The 27,973-nt window shown below is 42.5% G+C and overlaps 1 protein-coding gene across 1 annotated transcript; it reads left to right on the plus strand.

Annotated features, from left to right (window-relative positions):
- Window positions 1-41: 41 nt before the first annotated feature.
- ZBTB10 (zinc finger and BTB domain containing 10) lies at window positions 42-27,967 on the plus strand. The gene is made up of 5 exons (XM_084306907.1): window positions 42-1,230; window positions 8,127-9,024; window positions 20,922-21,095; window positions 23,202-23,377; window positions 25,824-27,967. The coding sequence occupies exons 1-5, from the start codon at window positions 208-210 to the stop codon at window positions 26,127-26,129; spliced, it is 2,577 nt and encodes an 858-aa protein (XP_084163033.1). The 5' UTR covers window positions 42-207; the 3' UTR covers window positions 26,130-27,967.
- Window positions 27,968-27,973: the final 6 nt, after the last annotated feature.

Below are 27,973 nucleotides of genomic sequence, written 5' to 3' on the forward strand. Positions count from 1 at the left end.
CGCTCGGCCTGATCCGGGGCCTGCCGCCGCCGAGCCGGATCCATTGTGGGCAGCCCGCGGCGGCGCCCAGCTAGGCCGGAGCCGGGGGGGGGCCGGACTTTGTTTCCCTCGGCCGCCGCCCCCCTCCCTCCGCTTCCCTCCCTCCGCTGCCTCCTCCCCGGCGGCGGCGGCGACGACGACGACGACGACGGGCGGGGGGCGCACGCCATGTTCGCGGAGATGAACCGGCGGACGCTGGCGTTCCGGGGCGGCGGCCTGCTCACCGCGGCGGCGGCGGCGGCGGCTGCGGCGGCGGCGGCAGCGACGGGAGGAGGAGGAGGAGGAGGTGGAGGAGGAGGAGGGGCCGGAGCGGGCGAGGCCTGGGAGCCGCAAGCCCCCGAGGCGCTGAACGGGCGCGGGGCGGACGAGGAAGTGGAGCTGGAGGGGCTGGAGGCCGAGGAGCTGGAGGCGGCCGGCGACGAGAAGGAGCTGCTGCTGCTGCCGCCGCCCCCCGCCGCCGCCGCCTCGCCGCCCCCCGCCGCCGCCGCTGCCGCCGCCGCCGGCCCCATGTTCGCCGAGCGGAACCGCCGGACGCTGGCCTTTCGGGGCGGCGGGGGGCTGCTCGGCGGCCCCCCCGCCGCTAACAATGGCTGCGAGGCCTCGGCCTGGCCGCGGAAGCACTTCAACGGGCGGGGGGCGGACGAGGAGCTGGAGCTGGAGGGCGCCGAGGGCCTGGAGCCGGAGGGGCTGCTGGAGGGCAAGGAGCTGGTGCAGGACGGCGGCTCGCTGAGCGACAGCAGCGACGACGAGGAGGACGGCGAAGGGGGCAGCCTGGGCGACGGCAGCGGCGCCGAGGGCGGCAGCTGCAGCAGCAGCAGGCGGTCCGGGGGCGACGGAGGGGACGAGGCGGAGGGCAGCAGCGTGGGCGCGGGGGAGGGGGAGAGCATCAAGCACTTCCCGCTGGCCCGGCCCAAGTCCCTGCTGCAGAAGCTGCACATCTCCTTCCAGGGCTCCTGGCTCAAGGAGTTCCCATGGCTCTACTACTGCCAGGAGACCGGCCTCATGTCCTGCGCCTGGTGCACCGCCGCCGCGGCCGCCGCCGCCCCCCCCGAGCTGATCTTGGCCGGCGGCCCCGTCCCCGGGGGCCACGACGAGCTCTGCAAGGGCACCCGCAACTACAAGCGGGCCCTGCTGCTGCGGCATCACCTCTCCGCCGAGCATCGCCTCAACGAGCCGGGCAGCGCCGAGCAGGTAGGGGACGTGGGGGGGGGGTGAGGGGGAAGGGACGGCCTCCCCTTTCGCCCAGTTTTGTGGCTTTTGTTGTTTTCTTTCTTTCCTTTTTTTTTTTTTTTTTTTTTTTTTTAATCCCCGCTTGCCCACGTGTACGGGCTCCTTGACGCGGCTTCCTGTGTTTGTCGCGGCTGCGGCCGGCCTCGGCGCATGGGGGCAGTGGGTGCCCCTTGCCGAGCCCGTCTGCCCGTCCCTCTGTCCGTCTGTCCGTCCTTCGTGCCGCCGAGGTAAGCCAGGGCAGCCCGCGGCGCTGCACTGATTGAAGGCGCCGGGCACCGCTTCCTCCTGCGGTCCCGGGGGAGGAGGGCAGCGGCCGGAGCTCGGCAGCACGAAATCCCGCTCCTTCGGGGCCCTTCGGACGCCCTGCGCTCGGTGCCTTGCTCGGGTGACTCCGGGCTGCGCCTCCCCGTTGTAAATCTCTCCGCCGAACGCGGTCCTCTAGATTGGAGTTACTTTGCCAGAAATCTGCAGTCGCAACTTGGTGTTTGTTTGAGATAAACATGTGGTTTCCCGAAAGCCACCGTAATATGCCAGCTCGCCTCCGGTGCTTTCGGACTGGTGAAACTCTTCGCGCTCCCTGCTGAACTCAAAATTACTGCATTTCTGGGCTTCTCTTCTGTGTAATGCAGGGCTAACTGAGAGCTTTTCACCCGCGTATGCTCTAAAGAATAGCCTTGCCGAATCACTAGCCGCCTGCAGCCTTTCTCCCGAAGGATGTCTGCACTGCAGAAGTTCGCTCAGATTGGCTAACTGGCAGTAAAGTTGCCAGCAGGCACAAGCTGCTGCGCTCCAGGTTAGGTTACTGCTTGACCTGTCAGATCGAAGCCGAGCTGTTAGCCGGAATTAATCCCCGGCTGCTCTGCTCTCGCTGTTCAGAGCTGAGTTTTCATTAAAATGCCCGCCGTGGCTGCACTGATGCATCTGGGCTCCGACTCACAGCGCAGCACTTAAATTGAGCGTGTCGCTCGAGCACTTTAAGGAGCTCAGGGTACCTTGGACAAGAGCTGCTATTCTAATGGGTTGGGTAGGGCATCAGAACAACGGATGAAACGTTAGGTGAGCATAGCTTTTCTTAGAGCCAGTCAGAAAAGGGATGCAGATCTAATTTAAAACTCCCGCAGCACTTCAAAAAAAAAAAAAAAAAGTTACGAAGTAATACCAGTTATCCAAGACAGTATTTTGGGTCTAGAAGTGCAGCGTTTGCGTTTAAGATGAGTAATGCTGCCTCTACAGTAAGTGCGTTCACGGACTGAAATTCTAGGGCCCCTGTTGTTACGCACGTCCCATGGCAGGAGGTCGCTTTATCAGTTTCCTGCAATCTGAGTTTTGCTATTCTCTGCAGTATTTTGGCCTGACTTGCCTGAAATACCTTCAGCTTCTATTTTGAAGCTCTCGTTTGTGATTTCTTTTATCTCTTAACGTTTCAAAAACATTCTTTTTGTTCAGCGTTAGTGTGGTATGTTCTGTGCCATCCTGTTGTGAATGATTACCCTGCAAAGGTATGTCCTGTCGCTGCGCAGCCTCCATCTCACTAGATAATGCTACTTGGTGGCACAGTTGGAGGTTTCTCTTACAGCCCTTAGCTATGTGTAAATAAAACATATTCCAGGTGTTGTTTTTTTTTTTCCTACTAGACTTAATGCTCTTTCCTTCTGACTTTCCATCCCTGTTGTATCACAACACTTAATATTGGAGAGGAGGGAGCAATCTTATCTTGCACGTCACGGTAGCCTAAAAGTTAATGTGTTGCTTATATTTGAAGATTAACCTTTCACTGTCATGGGAATCCTCATAAAAATGAGCCTCTGCCTTTCTGCCACTGATAACTTGAGAAAAAATAATAGTAGTAACTGTAATAATGAATGAAAACGGATAGGTAAGATGCGTCAGTGGTTCTTTTGTACTTACTAATGATAAGGTTTGGACAAAGTAAGCTTTCAGTAGCTCTAGAGAGTGGTGATTCTGAGTAGAAAACAGTGCTGGATGCATCCCTGTGCAATCCCACTGCAGTGAAAAACTTGCTACAAGGGAGGAATTGCAGTTTGTCAAGAGTTACTGTAGTTGTTTTTTTTTGTGGTGCACTTCTGGGTTACACTTGCCTTATTGCAATATGATTAAGAATAACTGTTTTCTTTGCACGGTTTGTTTAGTTTTCATATCCTTTCACGTTTTTAATAGCACGTCCACTTATCTTGATCCATATGTTTAATCTAATACCAAAACAATCGCCATAATTTTTATCTTAATGCCTCGCTGCCAGATACTCGGAACAAAAGTAGGTAATGTGTACCCTGACCATATTTCCAACGCGCATAATGAGGCAGCAAAGCCTTTGAAATTTAATGAAATTTGGGAGAGATCTTTTGGTCTTTGTCTTAGAGACAACACATATGTATTCTTGACTTGACAAGCTTCAACTGCAGGGCATGTTTAGCAGCTGCTAATAAACATATGGCGTAGTGCCACTCTTGGAGAGCGGGAAGGAAATTGTAGGTGTTGAGACAGTAAAGCAGTGGAAATTTCTATAGGTCTGCTGGATATTACACATGAAGAAGTGAGTGATGATTTCAGTTTATTTTTGGGATACGTTTAATTTGGAATGCCAAAATACATCACAAGTGGTTGCAGCTGCTGTAATTCAAGGGTATGGAACTGTCAGGGGTTGGTGCTTCGTCCTAAGACCAAAATCTTAACTCCTTTCTTTCTCATCTAGTTTTTAAAATAATATCTCTCCGTGTTGAAGTTTAGAGAGAGATAAAATTCAGCAAGAAACTGCTTTCAGGTTTTTTAGAAAATGGACTTAGTTTCATTTTTAGTTTTAAAAAAAAAAAAAAGACACTGGGAAATGACAGCAAAATATTTTAATTCTGTGATGAATTTAGATCCATGAGTTGCAGATTTATCGGCAGTTGTCGGCTCCTCTCTTTAAAGCTGTTTCTTAAACCATTTTTTTTTTTCTCTGGACATAATTTGAAGCTGAGCTTTGGCAGTACTGCCAGAAAAGCTTTCTCCAGCCTAACAGGCATGTTGGTTTAAAGCAGAAGCTCTCCAAGAGGAGGAAGGCCTTTGATGTGTTATTTTTTCCATGTGAACTGTAATTGTTTGCTTTGTGTGAGCGGTGATGAATAGAAGTCATCGTGCTTCAGATGCAAAAGTGGCATTGTAGTGGTCTAAGTTAACTTCTTGAGTTACTCGCAGCAGAGCAGCGAGGAGGGAGTCAGGACCTTGGGGCAGGGACTCCCGCCTGCCCTAGCTTTGTGCAGTGCTCCCACCCGACATGGAGCTGCTCAACCGGGTGTCGGGCAGGGGCATCACAACTCCGAATCGCTGCGTTTTGGGTGATGCTGCAGCACGTCAGACAGCAGTGGAGCTGATAAGACCGTTTTACGAGATAATTTTCCTCTGTAGCTGCATGTGCTGGAGAAATTCCTGACAGCTCGCTTCTGTTACAAGGTCCATTTTTCAGGTTGCGAATTGATTTGGGGGTATAGAAAAGATAGCATAGAGCAAGGTGTGGTAATGGGAAAGGGATTACAAAAATGTGGCAAAACTACTTTTTGGATACATACAGCTGGGGTGGAATCTGCTGGGGTTGTTTTTGCTAACCTCCCCCCGCTCTTTCTCCCAGGAGGCAGAGCATGCTGATGGCACAGAAGGGAAAGAAAAGCCAGTTTCTAGTAGCAGTTTTTGATCATCTCTTTCAGCTATTAGCTTGTAGGCAGGTTTAATTAGTGAGTTGTACATATGAAAGAGTCATTTATCTATGCGTATATTCAGAGACTAGTGAATTGGAAATGAGCTCAATATTAGTTTCTCTGAGCAGTTTGGGTTCTGTTAGACCACTTCGTGTTGCACGCAGAGTGAAGCTTTTCAAACTTACTCTGTAAATTCCACACATGAGAACACAATTCTTCATTTTCTAGTTTTCTTACGAGTTTTTAAAGGTAAAGTGGTTGAGATAACTTCAGCCAGGGAATACTTTTGTCTGTATTCTGAAAATATAACTTGGCATCTAAGGAAATATTAGCTTGTGTTTCTCACCAGAAAAACATTACCCTTATGATGATTGCTATGAACATAACAGGGGTAATAGAATCTTGAAGATAACTTTTCTTTGATTTTTGTTCTGTAATTATTTTTGTAACTCTAATATTAGAGTGTGTTGTACCTGTTCTGCTCAGAGAGGAGATGCTTGAAACTCTCCAAGGGGGTTATTACATTTCTTCCATCTTTCTCATAGTAAATGCTAATGCTTGGTTTCCATAGACTTATTAACTGTTGGGATGTTAGGGCTTTTGCTTTTTTTTGCAGTGCAGCATTAAGATTAGCTGCTCCCATAGCAGCAGTTAGGCAGTTGTGATCAATGTTACAGTCAGCTTGAAAAAAATCTTTATGCACCCCGTTCTGTAAAGCTCTGGGTGCCTGGGGTAAGCACATCTCTTTGCCTGAACACCCCCCATCTGTATTTCAGATGTTAGTTACACGATGTCTCTTACTTCCACTCAGCCTTCTGTTTTCATAATGAAGACTTCAGCCCTCTTTCCGTAGCACATAAATCTGCAAGTCCTTTTTACCATGCTGGCTTGTCATTTTCTTAAAGAAAAGCTGCATTGTAAATCTCACTTTTCAGCTGCATTGGCTGCATACACATCCTCAGTTAAAACATACTCTATCACTTCTCTGTAATCAGACATTGTAAAAAAGACACTGTAATCTGCCTCCTGCAGATTATTTTTAAGCTTCACATGGTGTTTAACATGCTCCCAAATAACGAAATTCTATCAGCTATTGTAGCCTGTACCCGACGTGTGCTGTGTACGACGCAAGTCACTGGTGCTTGGTTTGGACAAGAGTGACAACGCTTTGGTATCATCTTTTTTGTTTTAATCTGATCCAAAGTCAGGGTGATCAGCACTTTGAACCTACACAGTGCTGCCTGGCGACAGCAACTTGGTCCAGATCTGAAATCCCCAGAACTTAATGTCACACTTAGTTGTTGCACATCTGGGATGTCATTCCTGTTTCTGCGCCCTGATCTGGGAGAGTATTTGTTTTTGTCAGAGAGCAATTTAAAGAAACACATTTAAAAAAGTGTAAAAATGTATATATTAAAAAAAAAAGCTGAGGCTGGACAAAGATCTGTTGATTGTTTTCATGTAAAAACCTAATTGCTGCTGGGTACTTTCTAAGAAGAGATTTAGAAACAACTTGAATGCGACAGCAAACTGAACTTTGTCTGCACGAGATGCTGAAAACTTTCTCTCTTGATTACTCTGGGCATTATTTGCTGCTTGTAGATGTAAAATCCCTTTTGGGAGGGGGTAGTTCAACCTCAGCTGCTCGGTTGGCATCCCAGTGATCAGCACTGGGGCTGTGTCTTGATGTGAGTACTCATTTAATGCATTAATTCCTCTGTAGTGGAAAGCAGCTTTTTGATATACATGTAGCTGCTGTAGCCCCAAAATAAGGGGAGTACTTTGCTTTACAATATATTTCAGCCCCAGAATACGTTACGGGTTCTTGAAAGCCCATTACCTGTATCAGACCTGTAATACCGAGGCAGTGGAGCTTTTAATACCCCTACCTTTTTTAATACCTGTGAGTCTCTTTTTTGGTTTTGTTTTTAAACAGAGGAAACAAACAAAAGACATCACTGGCAAAATATACTTTTCTCTCATTCAAAATCATTTTGGAACCAGACAGTTCTGAACTGTTCTTTTTTTGCTAGAAAAGAGGAGAGAGTCTTAGAGATCCAGCACAAAAACAACCCTGTCATCATCAGTGCTCTTGATGGCAGCACTGATCAATCAGTATAAGTATGGTCTCAAACATGCCAGTCTGTTACTTTCTGCTTGCTTCTAGCTGCTGCTTTGTACCACATCTGAATCATCACTGTCTAAACATCAGTTACAAATTGCCCAAGTGCTGTAAAGACTTCTTGTTACTCATCAGCCTCTGCCTGAACTAATCTTTAATAACTCATTTCTTGGTGTTGGAATGTTTGATGCTACTGTTAGGAGATTTTTGAAGTCACTTCTGATATCTCTTCTTGGAAAGGTTGTAGAGAGACACATATGTATTGTCTGTATGATTAAATATTTAGCAGTTAAAGATGTTGCTACTAGGAAGTTTCAGTGAAGTTTGATTCAAGAAAGTCTTAGATAATGTTGCTTAACTTTCGTTTGGTCACCTGCAGTTTTCTGTCCACTTGTCTTCTAATACAGCTATTTAATACTATACCTGCACAATGAGAAAATAATTTTTAAAAGCACCCTAATTTGTAGAACCGTAGAAGAAATCTAGCTGTTGTTATAACTACTCTGACAATGTGTTTTCCTTAGAACATATAAAACAGGTATAGGTTGGGAGATAAGGCGTTATATATTCATCTCTCAGCCTAAGCAAATGTTGAATCCATTATCAGGGTTGTCTTTTGACCTGTTAAAGTGGAGAGTTCTAAGAAAAAACAAAGAACTGGATATGTGAGAACCACGTAGTTAAATCTTAGGAAAGGAACTCCACATCGTTAATGTATATGGCTTAACAAAGACAAGTACTTAGTGCTCAACTAAATCTTACCTTACTTTTGGCCCCAATTTTACTTCCTTTGTCCTTAGGGCAATTCTGCTAGTTCTGTTTTTGTTCCAAATGGGAGAGTGGGGGGTGGAATGAGAACATGACTCTCAGTTTACAGAAGTATTTTTTTAATTATATATTCCAGCCTGTCTTTATGACCAATATTATTAATATATATATATATGTATATATTTCTAAGTTTAGTTTCGTATCCTTATAATAGCATTGTATGATTAAGAACATTCATTAAGAGCTAATTATGTTTTTTTTTCTGATTCCAGGAGTCAGAGTTACCGTCGGAACTGAATAATGAAGGATACTGTGATTTTAACAGCAGGCCAAATGAGAACTCTTACTGCTATCAGCTCCTGCAAGAACTAAACGAACAGAGGAAGAAAGGCATTCTTTGTGATGTCAATATTGTGGTGAGTGGGAGGGTCTTCAGAGCTCACAAGAACATCCTGGTTGCAGGCAGCCGCTTCTTTAAGACTCTGTATTGCTTTACAAACAAAGAAAGCCGTAACCAAACCACTGTTACCTATTTAGATGTTGTTGCTGTTCAAGGTTTTTCTGTCATCTTGGACTTCTTGTATTCCGGGAACCTCGTGCTTACGAGCCAAAATGCCATTGAAGTGATGTCAGTGGCCAGCTACCTTCAGATGACGGAGGTTGTCCAGTCTTGCCGCAATTTCATTAAAGATGCCTTAAACATAAGTATAAAATCAGAAGCTCCAGAGACCGTTGTGGTGGATTATAACAGAAGATCTGTTAGCAGGGATGGTATGTCTCCAAGGGATCAGAAAGTTGCCAGTTTCTGGGCAACACGAAACCTTACCAACTTGGCAAGCAGCATAAAAACTGAGAACGATGGTTACTCTATTGATGAGGCCCAAATTGAAAGCTACCAAATGAATGACTGCAGTTGGGTCCAGGACAGCTCACCTGAAATGGCTGAAAGTGAATCTCAAGGAGAGGGAAAAGTTTTCGTGTGGAATGACATGGGCTCACAGGGACAATCAGTTCAAGAACCCGGAAAAGCAAGAAGGAAAAACCAAACTGCAAAGAGATTTATTTATAATATACCACCTAATACTGAAGAGAACTCGGAAGATTGCTCAGTGTTGCAACCATCAGTCCCGTATCCAGAAGAAGATTTGTCATTTATTAAAGAAGAAGCAGGTAAATATCGTGTAGCATCAGTCATTATTTGAAAACTGATTTTTTGAATAAAGTACGCTACTATGTAATTTTTATAAGGCTGTGTTAGGGTCTTTTACTAAAAATTAGCACACAATTAGGATAATTCAGCCATCTGATTCTCTCTCTTGGGTTGCAGCAATGTGTCTTCAGCTAGAGAAAAGAATTGCCTTAGCCCATGCCATGTGGTATATAACATACTTTTTACAACTGACAGTTGGGTTGCAGATCCCTACCAACTAGTAGGAGCTGAAATCTTCACATCTATATTTGATCTGTAGCTACAGTTAGGCACAAAATCAAGGAGCAATAACTGATGGGTCATAATGCTAGCTGGCTGCATGGAGATTATCTTTATAATTTTCTTTCACTGGCAAAAGATTTTTGAGGTCGTGTCCCTGAGTCTCAACAAGAAACAGAAATGAACCTTCCACTACTGCTTGTTGTAAGGATATCTGGGAAAATGCACAAGGAGTAATCCTGGCTAGTATAATATTGACTCTTACAGCAGATAGATTTGAGAAGCAGATGGGAAAGAGATGCCACGACGACTTACAGGAGAGAGAATATCTTACTGTTGAACTGTTTTTCAAGCAAATCTTGAAATGTGACTTGATTCCCAGCGTTGTTTTTTCTTTTAAGAATATTGGTTAATGTAAGTGCTAGAATAAAATTAAATGTATGTAAAGATAAACACAGTCACAGAGTTCTAAGCAGACAGTTCACAGTGTATTTAGAATTCAGGGTAGTGTAGTTTTTAATTACTATTACATCATATGAGTAGCTGAAACACATACTTAAAATACTGCTGTTTACCTGTGTCACTTCCAGGCGGATTGGCAACTTTGAAAGTGTGACTCTGAACCTTGAATTTCAGAGTTGACTCCCAAATAGAGTTAAATTAAAGGTAGATTTAAGAAATAGCTGGAACAAAGTTCTTTAGACACGTCTGTTTCTAAAGCCTTTTAAAATGAATGGCCCCTTCAAGCATGTCAAGAGACTGTAGGTGTCCTCTGCCTCCCAGGCTCACAAGGTAGAATTAAGAGGAGAATAACTTAAGGAAAAAGAAAGTCACTCAGACCTGTGGGCGTAGAGTATTTTTGTAAGCCAGTGACAAAACACAGTTGAAAGCAACCTGAGTTCTCAGGAAGGCCTAGAAACCTACATTCATTTTGGCGGAAGGAGGGATGGCCTTAGCTTCTTGCTGTACCCCCAGTCTTGTTGAAAAACAAGGTTGGAGAAATCCAGATCAGTTCTTCTGGGGCCCTGAAGCCCTTCTGCCCGCGGTGCTGTGGAGCCTTTCTCTGGTGCTGGCAGCTGCTGAGGTGTGAAGAGGCAGTGGGTGGGTAGCAGTCCAGCAGAGGGCACGTGGTGCCTGTGCTGCGTTGTACCAGAACGGATCCGTGTGTCATGTATGCGTGAGCACTGCGATGGCATGTGACAGTGGAGTGGTGTGGACAGGACCTATGGGGAGCTCTGTCTGGTGGGAGCAGCAGCGGGCAGTTCAGGAGATGTCTGTTGTCAGCAAGTGGCACTACGGGAGCAGATTTGGAGGAGCAGCTGTGCTGGGGAGCTAACACTGGCTCTGTGAGCGTAAAAGGTGGTTGCTTATCTGCAACCTTAATCTCTGAACTCAGGGTAGGTCCTCACTAGCTGTTCAGTTCAGCTTGGGAACACACTTGTGAGGAGAATTTCCCGATCTTAATGTACTTTGATTCATATTGTGAAGCATTCTTGGGCTGCACAGGGTTTCTTCTGCGTGAAATGAAAATGAAAGCTGTGTTTGAGAAACATGCCTGTTGTGTGTCAACCACAAACAGCTGTTGGGTCTGCAGCACCAGGTTAGATACAGCCTTAAGTAAAGCAGCTAGAGCTGTGCGTAGTGGGGATACTGGATCTTCAGCACCCACATAACACATCTGCCTGTGCTGGGCCACACTGCTTGCTGAAACACGTTTAGCTGGAGTGGCATGAGAAAGGGCAGTAGAAAGTCTGGAGCAGGAGTGGGGGACCTGAGGTGCCGTAAATTACACAAATACCAAGTTCCTGACACAATTTAGCGTGTGTTTTTTCTACTTCTGATTTATTTGGGGTAGACAGTCAACTTTTTTTTAACTGTTGGAAATATCACAGAGAATAAGTATACATCTAACAAGTGGTGTCTCCTGCAACAAACTGAAATGCTTGTACACATTCTACAGAACTTGAGTAGCTGCTCTGGACCTTTCATGTAGGAGGAGTAAGGGGTGATGGGGGCAGTGCAATAACAATCAAATGAATTCTGAACTTGCTCAGGTTTTTTTGGACAGAAATACCAAGGTTTCCAGTCGTTCATTGTGCTGAAGAATTAAACTACAAAATATGTTCCACACAACATCTTGATGGAAAGAACTGTGGTGGAGGCATGGATCACGGTGAATTTGTGCTGAGGTGTCTGTCCAAAATTTTGGACAGACGTTGAAAGCTCTGTGATTGTAGGGGACAAGTTAATTTCTTTATTAAACTAAAAAACAGTGTCAATTAATGATCTCCTTGGTACTGTGACTTCAACGTAAGTGATCCCAAGTACGTAATTATATTTTTTTATGTTAATTCTATTTTGGAAGCCATATCTAATATTTTTATATTAAGACCTTTACTTTAATGAAGTTCTTTTGTGTTATGTGTGTTGTTTGAAATGAGGAGATGCTGGAAGTAGGGCTTGGTACAGCTTACTTTCAGCTGTTCTCAGTACTTCAGCAATCAGCGTTCTTCCTCCTCTGCTGCTTGTTAGCTTTTCCTGTGCGCTACTTGGGTGCTAAGTGCATTTGTTCTGTAAAATGCTCTCGTCTTTAATGGCTCCTTCCAGCCCCAAGAAAAGGTGCAGGAGGGAGGAGGAAGAGGGATAAAGAACGGAGAATTGGAAGAATGTCAAGAATGGGTTGTAGAATAACCTGCAGGTTATATGATAACTTCTCAGTTGTGGATTAAATTTCCTGCGGAGATGAAAATCTACCAAAAAAAAAAAAAGACACTGGAAGTTAAAAATCCACAAAAAAAAATGTTTTCTGGAACAGATTTAAAACAACGCAGTTAGAAGAAAAAGAATGAATGGTGAATTCTTGTGATGCAAGCTAAGGAATACACTCTCACTCTCCCTTTGGCTGCTAAAAGAGAAAATGAGCTGCTTCTGTTACGCTTTGTAGTGTGCTGCTGGGATAACTAACACCAGCTGTGGTTATTAGATGTCTGATCACATGCAAAGTGAGTTGCTGTGTCCTTGATTGTGGGTTTAGGTTGTTTGGCTTTTTTGTGAGGGGAGAGAAATACCATAGGCTTACTGGAAGGGAAGCCAATATAAGAACATTCCTCTCATTACAAAAACTTAAAAACAAAAACTAGAACAGGATAAAAAACAAAAGCCACTACCTTGAATCCTGTAGTAGATGGACTTTCCAGTTGGGTACTGCTAGGTAAGTATTAGATAAACAACAATAAAAGTTTTCTGAGCTGTCACCTTGTGTCCCAGTAAAGCAAACGTCCTAAACTGCTGCCTGCTGAAGGTGAGTTTTCCTGCAGACATCCATCCATAAGGGTATGTCAGCTTCTCCCTCCTCTCACCCTGCGTTGCCAGTGAGTTTATATTTAACACCTTTCCTGCAAGAAGTAGCACTTTGGGCTTCAAATAACTCTATAAAGCTGAGATGGGTTTTAAATTCATTGTGACATTTTTCTTCATTGATCTGCTTTTACTGAAGCCTTCAAGCGCTCTCCAGTTTTAGCTACGTTAATTAAAATAGCTGAGCCTCTCCCTGCTGAAGGTACCATCCATCTCGCTATTTTCTGTTCTAGCTGATAATCTTAAAAACGCCTGCACTGTTTACAGCCACGGTGCATCCTACAATTAACCATTTACCATGGTGGAAATAACCGTGCAATCAGTCAGTACCTCTGGGTCAGTTTGCAGTTCTTAAAAGCTCAGTGATTCTGACTGGTATTTTTAGTGTCTGTTTGTGAGTTTATTACCACTTCTTGAATCTGTTTTTCATTTGGGCTTGGTTTTTGGAGTGTGTGTCCTATTCTTAGGCTTCAGAACACAACAGAAGTATTGCTTATGCTTTCCAGAGCTGACCGTGTTGATTCTAACAGACACTTTAATGGAGTATTCCAGTAGCGTTATGACGCTAACACTGGGTCGCTTGTTAGCATGATTTTCAGGCCATATAATGCTGTGTTATGCATTGGATTGGACAGGGCTCAAGGCAAAAGATAACAAGGACAGGATAAAAACAGCCCTCTGTGGAACAGGAGTTTTCTGGATAATTTCGTAGGTCTTAAGGATTTGAATTCAGTTTGCTATAAAAGCAATTATTTTTCCAGTATGTTACAAGCAGTGTCTCAAGCTGCTTACAAAAACGTGGTGCTAGTCACAGTTCTTGTCATGTGCTACTCCCTCAAGTCATAACTCGATCAGGACTTTGCAGTAAGAATGGGTAACTTTGTATTTAAAGAAACAGAGACTGAGGGACTTATCTGGACACACACTTCTTGTAGAGGTAAGTCCCATTTGACTGTCTGATTTAGGAAGAAAACAAGTATACTAACAGGGAACTAAGCTTATTTTTCTCCCCCTCTTTTCTGATTCTGTGACTCTCAGTCAGATCTTCCTCAGACGTCCGGCTGATGCCCTGATTGAAAGATTTAAGTCGCTTAATGGACACTTAACCTCTCTGTTTGCTTCATTTCTTGTGTAAGCTGGAAATGAAGGCCCCAGGGGTTTTGAAAGGCATTTAAAGAGAATACAACACCTGGGAGTCAACTGCTTCCCTACCCAGTAAATTTACGTCTCCTCGGGATGATTCTGAAGATGAGTAGATTCTTGTGGAATGGACAACTGCTGACCTCATAACTTTAAGGAATATTTTGTGTATTCATATATTGTTTTGTTTTTTTTTTTTAATTAAAAAAAAGTCAGGGCAGGTGGGTTGGGGAAGAAGGTTACGTGGTGTCCACAAGCACTTGGATCCAGATCAAGATTTGCACTGTAATCTAATTTCACAGACTGTTCAAGTTCTGCTTTTTGCCTTTACCATCTGCCTGGAGAGCTTCTTTTTCTCTCAGTGTAAGTGAAGCATAGGCAATACATACACTTCTAAGAAGTTATCGATCTGAAGTGTTGACTTGATCTTTTCACTACCTCTACTATTTATGAAATAGTGATGATGCTGGGAACAGCTACATAAATAAAAACAGGGGCTGCATATCTTCTTGATTTGTTTGGGGGACAGCTCCAGCTGTAGAAGTGAGCCCTGCTATTCCTTCAACTGCATTCCCTCCTGCACCTCAAAGATGTAGCTCAGGAAGTCACACCAAATTAACTTAATCATATGCTGAGCAGTGAAAGTGTTTTTGATCCAGAAGTTTCAGATCCTCTTTGATTGTAGATGGCTTCATTGTGGTGCTTTTTTCTGAACTATCATGAAGATAAAGAGTACAACTTCCCTTAAAAAGCACTTTCTTTTCCTCCAGATAACCATTACCCTAAAAAAAAAAAGGGGGGGGGGATTGTGGATAAAAACAAGACTTTATTTCCTGCATTCTTGTCTTCACATGTCTGCCTGCTCCCAGATGACATTTATGAAGCAAAGGACTCTCAGTAATGCCTGTCTTTGCTGACATGGTACAGAAAAGCAACAAGTTCCTTATTTTACCTGCAGGTTTTCTGCCTCAATGGGGCTGTTCGATTCAGTTAAAATACCATAATGCGCTGTGAGTTTTTGTGCTAGTGTGGCCGTGTCACATCAGAGTTTGTAGAAGTATGAATTGACCAATTGCTGTTCAATTCGTCCAGTATAGCTTGTTTCTTGTTGTTGTTTGCTGTTTTTTAGTTGTTTGAGGGAAGGGGTAGGTCACCCTCAGTGTTGGTAGCTGTAGTGTAATAGGTTGCAAGTTCCAAGTGGCATGTAGTTGAACGAAAATCACTCTTTTCAGCTCTGTTTTCAGTTTCTCTTTGCTGCTAAGTTCTGGCTGCCCAGCTGCTCATGCTCTGTGTGCTGGGTGAATTCTGGAGCTGTAGAGGACTTGGAGTAGTTTTGTGGGGTAGAGGAGTAGGCAGCATTTCTTCTTTGTGCTGGTTCCTGTCAGGTATCGGTAAATATATCCAACCAGAAATGTGTTCGTGTTGTAGAAACTTTATACTATGAGTAGAATACTATGGCGTAGCAAGTTTATATCATGCTTGTTTGGGAGGGTTTTCCTGTTTGATTTTTTTTAAATAGATCGGTGTTTTTACAGATCTGTGCCTTGATCTTGTACCTTGTGTTTCTTCAAAGCTCTGTGTAAAGACGAAATCTCTCGGTATTCCTGGACAAAGTCAGACTTCGGCACAGTTTGTCTGGAATAAATGATACTGAGGTACCTGTTTAGCACAACGGTTTGGCCGTTTGTGGTGCTGCTGCTTCTTAGATTGCCTGCAATTAGAGAAGCTAGCACAAATTGAAACACTCCTTCCTTAACATTTCCTTTCAACTATTTAGCATAAAAAGTTGTTCTGTTCAAAACACTTTACATAGCAGTGGTACCTGTGCTTATGTCCTTCCATAAGAATAAATGCAATTGAATACATACTGGTTCTTGGTGTATTTGTCATGACTACAAGTAACGCTGTGATCAGTGGCGCAGCCTAGCAGCAGCGAAGGCTGGCCTCGTGCTGGCAGAACTAGCAGAAACTGGCAGGACTGGCAAGTCCCCTGTACTCAGGACTGGCAATGCAATGCTTGAAATATCGTGCCCAGTTTTGGGCAGCCCAGGTCAGTCAGCAAACTGGAGGGAGCCCAGTGTAGGGGCAGTTAAGGTGGTTAGGGGGCTGGGAAACTGAATTTGTTCAGCAGGAAGAAGCCCGAGGGGGATCTACCTGCAGTCTGTAACTGCCTTAAGGGGATTCTGGAGACAATGAGTCCAGCTGCTTTTCAGAGGTGCACAGTGAAAGGGCGAGAGTCTCGTCACAAGTTGCAGCAAGAGAAATTCCCCAGGTACACGCTGTTGACCATGAAAGCAGTTGGGTTGGAGCAGATTGCTCGGAGGGTTTATTGAATCTCCATCCTTGTGGATATTTAACACTTGGTAGGGTTCAAAGCAACATATAATCCAGCCTTGAAGCTAGCCCTGCTGTGAGCTAGGTTGAACTGGGTGACCTTCAGAGGTTCCTTCTGATCTCAGCTCTTCCTCGAGTCTGTTCCCTGAGACCAGTAGCTCCCCCCCATAACTGATGTGGATGGGGATAGCTCTCACCCTCTCGTGTTTCACTGTTGTTGCCTTTCTGGAGACACCAGCAAACTGGCTTTGTAAGCAGTGACAGACTGAGTGGCACCCCCTTCTTGGGGGGGATTTTTGGAGGGGGTGATGATAAGCGAGTTGTACAAACAGATCATATATTTGGCAACAATTGCCGGTTATCTGTCAGGGTGAGTTGATGATGGTTCTGCCTCCATAATCAAGGCAGTAAGCAAGTTCTCATGAATGGGAGCTAGCAAAAATTAAGAGCACTTGGGAGTGGTATGGGGAGTATTTGTAAGATTGCACTGGCAAAATATCTTAAGTTTGTCTGAGACTTGTGTTGCAAAAGGCAGTTGAGAAGTAATCTGCCTTGACCCCTTTTCAGAAGCAAGGTTAAAGGAGTGAGTAATGCTCTGGGAACAAGCAGTACAATATATTTTCTTTCTTCTACCTTGCCAGTATGTAACTCTTGGCAGCACTGTTTTTTTTCCTGTCACATTGCTTAACATAAGCAACAAATCCAGCTCTCTAAGAGCAAACCAGATTGTATCAGTAGATTACCAGTGCTCTCTTTACGATCCTTGAAAGCTCTGGCCTAATCGCTTATCTGATCTACTTCCTGGCTTTTTCTGAATTGATCTGAGTAAGCAGTCAGTGTCAGAAAAGTTGGGGAGAAAAGCAGTCCTATTCCTTTTCTTCTTCCTTTGGCACTGTTTTTGGTGGTAATATATGTATGAAGAAAACAGAAGCTGGATTCATTACAGGGAACTGTGTCTGCTGTGCAGTTTGTATCCCTTCCCTTCCTGCACCCTGCTGCCATACCCCTTTCTATAGCGACCTGTTCAACATCTTCTGTCACTGAGCTTCTCAGTCTTTCCCCTCTCCTTTCCTTCCCAAAAGTTCAGCTTATTTCTGGTCACAGAAAAAACAAAACTCTGTCCAACTGAGGATGTGCCTGCTCATGGGTTCTTCGGGGTGATATTCCCCTACCTGTTGCTCTGAAAACTGAAATTCAGCGTCTGGCTTGTGGTTATCCTTTTGCCTGAGAAGGAGCACAAGTTAAAATGTAAAAGCCTCCCATTAAGTTCTTCTGTCATGTAAAAGCCCACACGACCCCTTCATGGTATTTGGAATGGCCTTAATCTCCTCTCAGACTGACATGGTGAGAGTTTTAATGCTGATAGTTAATCAGTTTGTGTTCTGTTTTATTAGTGGTATTATTTTGGTTCTTGGTTTGCTTTTTTTTTTTTTTTTCTTTTTCTTAAAAAAAAAGATCAGGTTGCTAATAGAAGCCTCTTTTCCACGCAGGGTGGAAGCATGGGTGGATGTTGGAGGCCAGCTGACATTTGAATGATTAACCTACGCTTATTTTAGGAATGAACAAAGCTGTTAAAAGCTATCCTTAGATGAGGGAAAAGCTGCGGTCAGATGAACTGGTCTGAAGATACAGAAGATTACCCTGGTTTTTGTCCTTTCTCACTACTGTGTAGATTCTGTTGTGCCCCCCCTTCCACTCCTCCTGCCTGGTCTGCCCCCACGGCTGTGTATGGAGCTGCTTTCAGTCTCCTGTCAAAATCTGGGGTTGTGTTAACTTGCCAGGAACAACTTAGGTGGTGACTACAGCTGCAGGTGTGAGAGGAGCCGTAGCCTGGGTGGGAGGACTGGGAGAGAGCTCTGCGAGCCCCTGGGGTTTGTGGCATCCTACATGTGGCTCAGCAGCAGTCGGGAGCTGATGTGGCTGTCGGCTGCATGTCCACCTTGGGGCAAGTGCTGGAGCCTGGGCTGCACTTCGGTTACGTGTAATTCGTGTCCTCTGTGTGTGGATGAGCCATGAGATGTTACAAACTCATTTTCGGTGTTTTAAGCCTGTGAGATGTGTGCACAGTCTAGAAAGAAGGCTTTCTAGGTCAACACATTATTTTGAGAAGGAATAAGCATTAGGTTTAATTATGATCTGCTTAATCCTGTGTTCTGCAGAGACCGAGATGTCTGTAGCAACCTCTTATCTCTTGTGGTATCTAGACCAGTGTTCTTTCATGTTGTAGCAGGTCTTCTCTTCACATTGGAGGTAGACAGACCTAGTAGCTTTTTATCTGTGCTAGACTACTGCTCTGAAGTCTCTTTGGCTCTGTGCCGGGCCTTATGCTACGATCTAGGTCTCCCGAGGGATTTGAGCTCCTGGCTTCCCTCCAAGTTTGATACCAGCTGCGAGCGTAGATGTTCCTCGTGAAATTCCCTGTGTGGTCTCCTAGATCCAGAAGAATTCTCCTAGATGTGTAAGAACCATCGAAGTGATGGTGTTGTATGTGTGCATGCTGGACTTTTTACTTCTGGTCAGTCTTTGTATGCTTATTTTGAAATCTTGTGTGCTATTGCCTGTACACAGCACGTGCGTTACACAGTCAAGGCCTCGGTCTGTTATCTTGCAGGTCCTTCTCCTAAAAAGGGAGGGGACAAGGACTGAGTAAACTGCTTTAATTGTTGCTCTTCCACTGTACAGCTAGAGACAGGGCAGTTCTGTTGGGAGGGGGAATAAAACCACGAAGAAAAGGTCTAATGTTTTAAATTATAAAAGGTGTTTTGCTCTTCTATTAGCTCCTGAAGTCTGCCTTAATTTGGAGGCTTTTAGCCTTGAAGTCATCATCTTAGCTTTTGCCCGGAGCTGTACAGCTCTGCTTCCTCACTAATCCTTTCTCGCATATTACTGAAGGAAGGTTTAGTGCTCACCTCAAAGGAATGTGTAGTTGGCATGCCTGTAGGGTATCTGTTCTATTGCTTGAGCTGCTGAGATGGCTTTGCAGGAGTAATACAGCTTCGAGCTAGCGGGAGGACTTCTTGCCTCTTTTGGACATAATGACGGCTATTGGAGTTTGTAGTTTAAAAGGTTTTTGGTAAAATGTCCTCATTACTTCCTTTTTCTAAGGCAGAGGGAGGTTTAGTCTTCCCTGCCCCTTCCCCCCCTTCTCTCTCTATGCCGAAATAGCTAGGTGGGTAAGTTAAAATACTGACATTTCCCTTACTTCATCTATTCAAGCTGTGATTTTTAAAAGCTCAGATAGGTGGAATAGCTTTGTGCTTACTCTGTGGTTTGGCAGTCGCAATACAGCTTTGCTTATCATTTGCCATTGTGTAAAGGATATGGCAGAATTCTGGGTTTCCTATTTGTTAATTGATGTCCTTTTGAACTGTCGTCTTCTCGTGTTGCAGCTGCAACTGCTGCTGCCAACTGTAATACTGCGTGAGTGAGAAATACAACTCATACCTATGCCTAATGCTGCAAGGATAGATAATCGGTACTTTTCTCCAATAAAACGGTAAGTTATGGGTGTTTCAGTGTGCTGCTTACACTACTAGCTGTACGAAACTGTAGTTTACACTGAGAGAAAGAAGTTCCTTTCCTAGAAAAATCCTTGGAATGAGCAGCATGGGGACAAGTCAAAAAGGCTTTGGACCATTAAAACCTACAGTCTGAGGGTGGAAAGTAAAAATAGATCCATTTGCTGTGAAGTCCTTCTCAAGGTTTCTGACAGCAGTGATGTTGGGAATCCAGTGTGGCGAGGATCTCAGCACCATCCAGACAAATAAAAGGAAATCTGCCAGTTTCCATTGCAGTTTGTTTATTTAACAATTATGTGGCTGTGAAGAAAGTAATGGATTTATGAGTTCATGTTTTCCAGCAAACTCCTGTCTTGGGGATTGGGGGGGGAAGATTGATTCGCTTTCTTGCCAGGAGAGTCTTTGACCTACAAATACAGTTCTGTCAAATGCCTAGTGCAGTTTCTGGTGTGCTATTTATAGTCCTTTTTCTGTGTGATATATAACGGTGATTCTGTATTCACTCATGCAAATATTACTTGTTACAAAATTGTAGATGTATAACAAGCAAATATCTTTTTCTTTTCAAGGCATTGTTTGCTTCTGACTAATTTTGTTCTTTTAAAGGAGGGTAAAAAAACTACAAAGGCCATGCAAACTGCAGGAAGAGCTCGTCTAAAGACCAAATGTAAACACAAACTGGTGTTTCAAGCTGGTGTATTTCTAGTAATTACGGTCTCTTGAATTGATGTGGTTATAGAGCAATGGGGGTGATTATTCAAAAAAGGATTTAGACATAGCTGTAGGATACTTAGTATAAATAGAGGTATGTAAAACACTTTGTATACCACTGAGATCGTTTAAAGCAATAAAGCAAATCACACCTGTAGTAGAAAATGGGTATATTTGTACCAACTGGTAGGCTGCCTGTGGTAGGCCAGATGGAGTCACTGCGCTGAGTAGTTCTAAAGAGAAAGCACTAGAAAACTTTTTAGCACTGGTGTGATGATAGCAAGGGGATAAGTATCCTTACCATAAAAGTTCTCATGGTCTGAAAAAGGCTTTGAATTTTTCCCAGGTTGGGGTTGAAAAAATGATGCCATGGAGAGCAGGCAAAGATCTAATTTCATTTAAAACACGAACACAGCTTCCTTCATTTCAGTGTTGAAGATGACGTGAAAGAGGTTGATAACCATTACGCTTCTAAGGTTTTGAACTTTTTTGTCGCAGTCAAAGAAAGATGCATATTTTAAGATACAAACTGACTGATTAGGTGGAGGGAAGCTGAAGTAATACTGTGTCTGTAATAGGTACTTCAAGTGACTTCAAGTATGGACTGCTGCCGGGTACTTCAAGTGACTTCAAGTACGGATTGCTGCCGGGTACTTCAAGTGACTTCAAGTATGGATTGCTGCCGGGTACTTCAAGTGACTTCAAGTATGGACTGCTGCCAGAATCTTGGCCAAAAGAAGCTTGGGAAAATGGCAAGTATATCTGATACAGAACAGGTTGTTTTTTGTCGCTGATAGCAGTTCTTGTGTGTCGCTGCAGGTAATATTTGATTAACTTCCATAGAGATTTATTAGATTGTGTGTTTACATAATCTTCTCCCACTTCATTTGCCCTTTTGAATAATGTAAATAAGACTACTTCTTTGGAGTGAGAGAGAGAGAGGAATTCAAACATACGGGAAAGTTAAAACAGAACATGACCTATATTGACTCTTGTATTGTGCATGAATATGAAGGTACCTGAAGTCTTCAGTTGTCTGATAGCTTTTTTGTAAGCTAGCTACAGATTAATTAGGCTTTAAAATTGAACACTTATTTAACTTTGTATCTTTGTTTATAATTTTAAAAGTAGATCTCAGCATACTTCCTAATATAAAAAAAATACAATATCGGCTTTGCATACAATACAGTAAAAACTAAAGCCATCTTCAGTCAACTTTGTGGTGTGTAGCCTACCCTTTTGCAGCTTCTGTGTCTTATTTATTCAAGTGAGCAATTACCTGTAATTATTTTCTGTCTGAAAACATTTGGAATGTACCAAAAAAACACCACATCTTAAACTGTTATTGCTAGATCATCAAAATATGCAGTCTTTAGTTTAAAAAAAAGAGGACCTTGAGGATGCATAAGACTGGGTAATGGTAATTCCTGCCTCTGTACAACTTTGAGATATTACTGGTATGTGGTTTATGGTTTACTTCAGATATTTTTGGTTTTACAAATGGAAGAAATTGGGTCATCAGAAGGTGAAACTCACTAGTGGGTAAGGGATTCAAACTGAGGTCTTTTGAGGTCTGCCTGTTATTAGTCTGTTAAGTTCCCATACATCTTACAGCCCTGATGTCTGTGTGTCTGTCTGTTGTACCTCTGCTGAAGTATATAAAACTACAATTCAAACCCCTTTTTGAACTTTTTTTTTTCCGTGTAGCCCCTTACATGACATTATGGTGACATGCAGTTTGCGTGGGTGCTCAGATACACCAAGGCGATTTTTGAATGCTAGCAAAATTTAACTTCCACATTATGATGGAAGTTAATTTTTGAAGTTTTTTAACTGGGAGGCATTGTCTTAGAGGTGTGCACATAACAGACTAGTTATTGCTTTCTTCCTGCCAGCTTGCAAGTTAGAAACTCTCGCACATAGTCACGTGGCAATAGAGCTTTTCGGATGCTTCCTTTGTAGATGGTTACAATCATGTTCATAAATTCTTATCTCACCTTTCTCAAAATCTTTGTATTCCTGTGTGGCCGTTTTCATAACTGTCACAGCATCCTGTGCCCTTCTATGTTATATAGCAATAGGCAGCTGCAGTAAACCTGGGTTTTGCAGATAACCTTTGAGCAAACTGTGTTGTCCCTGGCCAAGTGATGTTAATAGGTCCCTTTTTCAGAAGACAAAACTGGGATATTGCTAATTCCAGAAGTTTTTTATGCTCTATTTCTTCTGCCATTAGACTGAATTAGATTTTGGGGAGAGGCTAAGTGAGTTCTAATAGAGTAGTTATCTAAACCAATATCTTACCCTTGTAGCTATTCCAGAATTATGCTACCTTTTTACTATCCTCTTTCTTTTTTTTCAATATTCATTCTTGCTTGGTTATACCTTTTTTTTCCTTTGATATAGATTTAGATCTTAGGGCAGGCACTTCCTGCACTTAGTTCTAAATAAATTATTGGGAGAGAAGATCATAACTTTCTAAATGTCGCAGCTACAGTGTTTCTAATCTTAAAGTGTTTTCTGGTATAGATGACTTCTGGGAAATGGAATTATTGTTAACTTGCAGTTAACTCGCTCTGACTCATGAAATAATACTACTTTTTCACAGAATTGATCTGTACTCCTGTTCTTAAAATTCCTTGTTTACAGCTAGGTATTTTTCTAGTGAGATCATACGTGCTGGACCCACCGGTAGTTGTGGTTTTCTGCAGGCAGGCAGGCATTGTTCTGATTTGGCTGATGAAAAGTCACGTGGGTGCTTTATTGTTTTGGCACCTGCTTATTTTTGTGCACCAGGCAGAACATATTGAAATTATCTTGTGTTTCATCATCTTTTCTCCTGATGGCTTATTTTCTTGTAGGCGATTCCTCTGCTTTAATCATGAACAAGTTGAAGTGTCCACACTGTAATTATGTAGCCAAATACAGAAGAACACTAAAGAGACACTTGCTCATTCACACAGGCGTGAGATCATTCAGTTGTGACATCTGTGGGAAGCTGTTTACTCGAAGAGAGCACGTAAAGAGACATTCCTTGGTAGGTAACATCTGTTTGTGTGTGTGATGCACATGTACAAGTGGGGTCGTTACTACATTGTGACAAATGTAAAACTGTTTTATATTAATCTAAAATGGATGAACATAAATGTCTGTCATAACTGCCTCTTACATTCGTACTCCATGCAGTAAGTGCATTCAGTAGAATGCAGTACCAATTAAGACAGTCTCTGGAACTCTGATAGCTAATTTGATGATTACTTTGAAAGGATCATGAGAGTTGCAGGATTTGTAAGTATCCTGTAGATAATGAAAGGAAATACTGCTGTAGTGTTACAGCAGTAGAGTAGCACGTCTGCATATTCTATAATGTCGCACCACCATTTTCTGTGAGGACACCCTGTTAAACAAGAATTGTACACCTTGGGGTAGTTCTGAAATACTTCACAACTAGGCAGTGCTGTAGTGTATTACGTGCTTTAAGATTTTGGTTAAAATGAGAAGTACGTGAGATACAGACAGTAAATATCCTTCTGAACTGACATTCTGCAAGTACCATCTACTCAGCAGTTGAGCTTACCCTGTCCTTTGTATGTTGCATAAATGGGAATTGATTTGAGTGCTACTTATCTGAAGGGTCAGAGAGCCTATTATCTGTCTTGGGTACATTGCAGGTAGTTTCTAGTCTGTAAGGAAACAGGTGAGATTTCGTGATAGTATTTACTGTATAAAATCTAAGGTGTGTTTTAGGGAGGTAACAGAAGTAAGGTCATATTGGTAGAGAGAAGGTGGTAGCATTTGTTCAAGCTGTGATCTCAAAAATAAAACAAAAGAAAACAACAACAAACTCATTTTGCACATACTCAAAATAGGCTACTACGTGGAATAGGGTAATTTGGGCTTTTTCTCCATTTTGATGGCTTTCCTCAGGCCTTTGAGAACCAGTGGGTCAGCTTATAAAGGTTTTCCACAAAGTCTGTGTAGCCTCCTGGCTTTTGTCCTGTGGTTCCTGAATGAGTAGAAAGTCTAGTTGTGAGCTTCCAGGTTTTCATATGGATGCAGTAAAGAGCTGTTGGTGCAAGTCGTCTTAACTTTCCTTTCTGTCCTGTGCTGTCATAAAATAGACTTTCTGTTAGCCAGTAATATTTTTAAAAGTAAATGATTATGGGAATATATAAGAATGTAATTCTAGATGATGCCTAAGACCACTGTAGTAATTTTCAGTTTTCCTGAAACTGTTGTACAGGTAGGCAAGGCAAGTAAATTTCTTTTAAAAATTTTAAAAATCTTTCATCCTGCTTGACTTCTCTCAGTTCAAATATACCTTTCTAGTCTGAATCTGCTCCCTCTCATCCTGCTGGTATGAGCCACTGGGTGAAGGCTTAGATGCTTGAAGGGACAGGAGTACCTATGATGTTACTGAGTCTGAAGGACACTGTGTTCTGTCATATGTGTAGGTGACTGCAGTGATGGATGTGGTGAAGATATGTGGTGTTTTTTTGGCTGGGCAGAGGAAGTAAGGTGGTTATTGCCTTATTGGTGGTGATACCATGTGTCCCAGGAGCTAAGTTGTATCAACTGTACAGATTAAGAGGGACTGAAGTAACTATTTGTTTCTTGACCTTGCTTTTTTTCCTCATCTGGGTGGTACTTTCTCTTTTATCTGAAAGAGCAACTTTTTCAATGTGACCTCAAATGGGTTATTTAAGCGCATAATTGTAACCTGCTGTGTGGACAACAGATATGAGAAAAAAACCTTCAACTTCATTTTTTTTCCAAGACAGTAACTATTGTTGCCCAGTTGAGCTACTTGTAAGAGTAACGTACTCTCGAATTAATTTTTCCCTGTTCTTAAAATGTATAACAGCAACTACTCTGTTAGAATTGCACTGTTGGCTAAATATTAAAATTTGTGTTCAGTCAAGTTAGTCAACAGTGGTCTTCTAACTCTGCATGCAGGCTCACTCAACCTCAAGGACAAAATTCAAACGGGAGTGAAAAGGTGTTGTCAGCATTGGTTTTGCTTGGCTGGCGTCGGGTTGGGGGTATAAAAGAGGGATCCTGATCTTTCAATTCAAACTGAATTTAAACTCCTGCTTGTTTATAATTTTTCTGGGCTTAAAATTGTAATGGCAGTTTTCTAAAAGAGCATATCTGGTAGGATACTGAGTGCAACATAAGTGCTTATACTTGTTCTTGGTGCCACTTGGTGTCTTGGTCTGAACAGTGAGCAGCTGTAAAAATGAACACTCACCTCCTTACAGAGTGGGCAGCTATTCGGCTACCCACTGAGCAGTAAGGAGGTGGCTTAGTTAGGGAAGTAACTGATGTAGTGAGAATGGATCTCTAGCACTGCTCTTCCTCTGAACAGTGTTGAGGTAATAAAAATGTTTTTTGTTAGTAATTAGTACTAGAATACTACTATTAATAGATACAAACACAATCTGATGTACGTGTTTTCACCCTGTAATCTTTCTCTTCCATAGGTGCATAAAAAGGATAAAAAGTATAAATGTATGGTGTGTAAGAAGATCTTTATGCTAGCAGCCAGCGTTGGAATAAGACATGGATCTCGACGCTATGGAGTTTGTGTAGACTGTGCAGATAAATCTCAGCCTGGAGGGCAAGAGGGAGCAGACCAGGTGCAGGACACAGATTTCCCTAGGGATGAAGAATACGAGGAAAATGAAGTGGGAGAAGGTGATGAGGAGCTTGGTGATGATGTAGAAGAACAGAATGACCAGTCTCGATGGGATGAATCTGGGGAAGTTTGTATGCCTTTAGATGACTGACAAGAGCATATGGCTTCGGGGTGCCGGAAATGGACGCTCTACGGATTGACTATTTGAATTTCTGGACTGAAGGCTTGCGAAATATGGTACAGGCTGGATGGTAGTTATGTTGCTGTGAAAAATGTAGGGTCAAAGCCTTATAGCAAAAAAGGATTATTAATTTTTTTATGATATTTGCACAGGACTGTACAGCATACAACCATTTGGTTGAATTATACAGAGTCCTCACATCTACAGTCAGTTATCAAAAGAAAAATGTATTTTTTATTATTTATAGGATATAGCTACTTGGGTCCTATTCAGACATAGTAGTAACTGTACTTATGTTACACATTCATGTATCTGTTAACATGAATGAAGAAAATTGCAACTTGGTATGGAAATACAAAGACAGCTTCCCCAACTCCACTCATACTTTATTAATGAACCAGTGAAGCTAATTTGGGATAGTGGCTTTGTTCCTACAAGCATGTCTTTGCCATACAAACCTTACCTCTCCCGTACTCCGATAGGTGAAAGCCAATTCCTTAAATATGCATCACAGATAATGCCAACACTTTATTGAAATTTGGTTTTAAAACTTTTGGCTCTAAGCCAGCAGGTGGTACAGGTGATAAGCACTGGAGATGTTAATGATGGCATTAATTTAGAGTCTGTTTCTTCACAATTGTGAATTTTCAAGAAAGTTGCTATTGACTTATCAGTTCCAAAATAATCTGGCAGAAGAAATGACCAATTATTAATTTAATAGACTGATCAGAGCATGGGTAACTCTTCTGCCCCTTAGTCAAAAGAGATAGTCATGCTAAAAAGTATCTGATGTAATAAAGCTTCCTTTTCCCTCTAAGGTTCCCCTCACTCCCCACACTTTTTGACTCCCCTGCTGTATACCTCAGTCCCACAAAATGAAAATACAAGAAATGGAGAAAGTGTCATATTAAACGACTTTTTGGTATATAATTTCTTGTCCGCTTTTTGGCTAGTTTATGTGATATGAATTGGACACTAGGCTATTGTGCCCATCGTCTGTCATTAAAATGAACACAAACTATTTTTTATTCTTTTGTATTTAATGGGATATTGCTAGCGTTTAATATAAATCAATTACATTTAACTTGTTGACTTAATTTGCTGGATTTTTTTTAAAGAAAACAAAACAAAGTCCAAAGCAAAATAATGCTCTTTGAGTTGTCTTTTTCAGGATGATATGCTCCCTATACTCTTTGTTTCAAATTTTCTATGAGGCATTTAAACTTGAATTTTTGTAGCCACGTGGATTTTTTTTTTTTCTTAAGCTTGTAATATTGTACCAATGATTTCAGGCCTCTTTCACAGGGAGGGGAGGGCATTACATCTTTATCTTAAACTCTTTGGTGTTCTCTAGAGTAAGGCAAATGAATTCAGGCAATCATTGGAACAATACATCTGATGTGCTATTATGTCACAATGAGTAAATATGCAGAGCATTTATCATAACACATAGCTAGGCCAGTGTGACAGTACTGTATAAAAACCAATCGAGGGTCACCATATTCTTCAGCTTTGTTTAATTTTAAAATGAGTATATTTTTTTCCTATTTTATATCAGGTAACTAAATTATGCTAGTTGTGTGGATAACTTTGAACTATGCTTTGACGGACAGAATCTTAATGGTGCTCCATCTGATCAAAGTTGGTATGTATTTAAAGAGACAAGCTTTACTGTTGTCCTTTACATCAGTAGAACAGTAACATAATGTTAAGACGTTGTTTTTGCTGATTGAAGCTGAGATAAGTTTGAACTACAGTTATATGGGAATTAAAATACTTTTTTATCCTCAATTTGTTTCATTGTTAGTTTCCAC

This window comes from Netta rufina, assembly GCF_964035555.1.
Source record: "Netta rufina genome assembly, chromosome: 2".
Taxonomy (NCBI): Eukaryota; Metazoa; Chordata; class Aves; order Anseriformes; family Anatidae; genus Netta; species Netta rufina.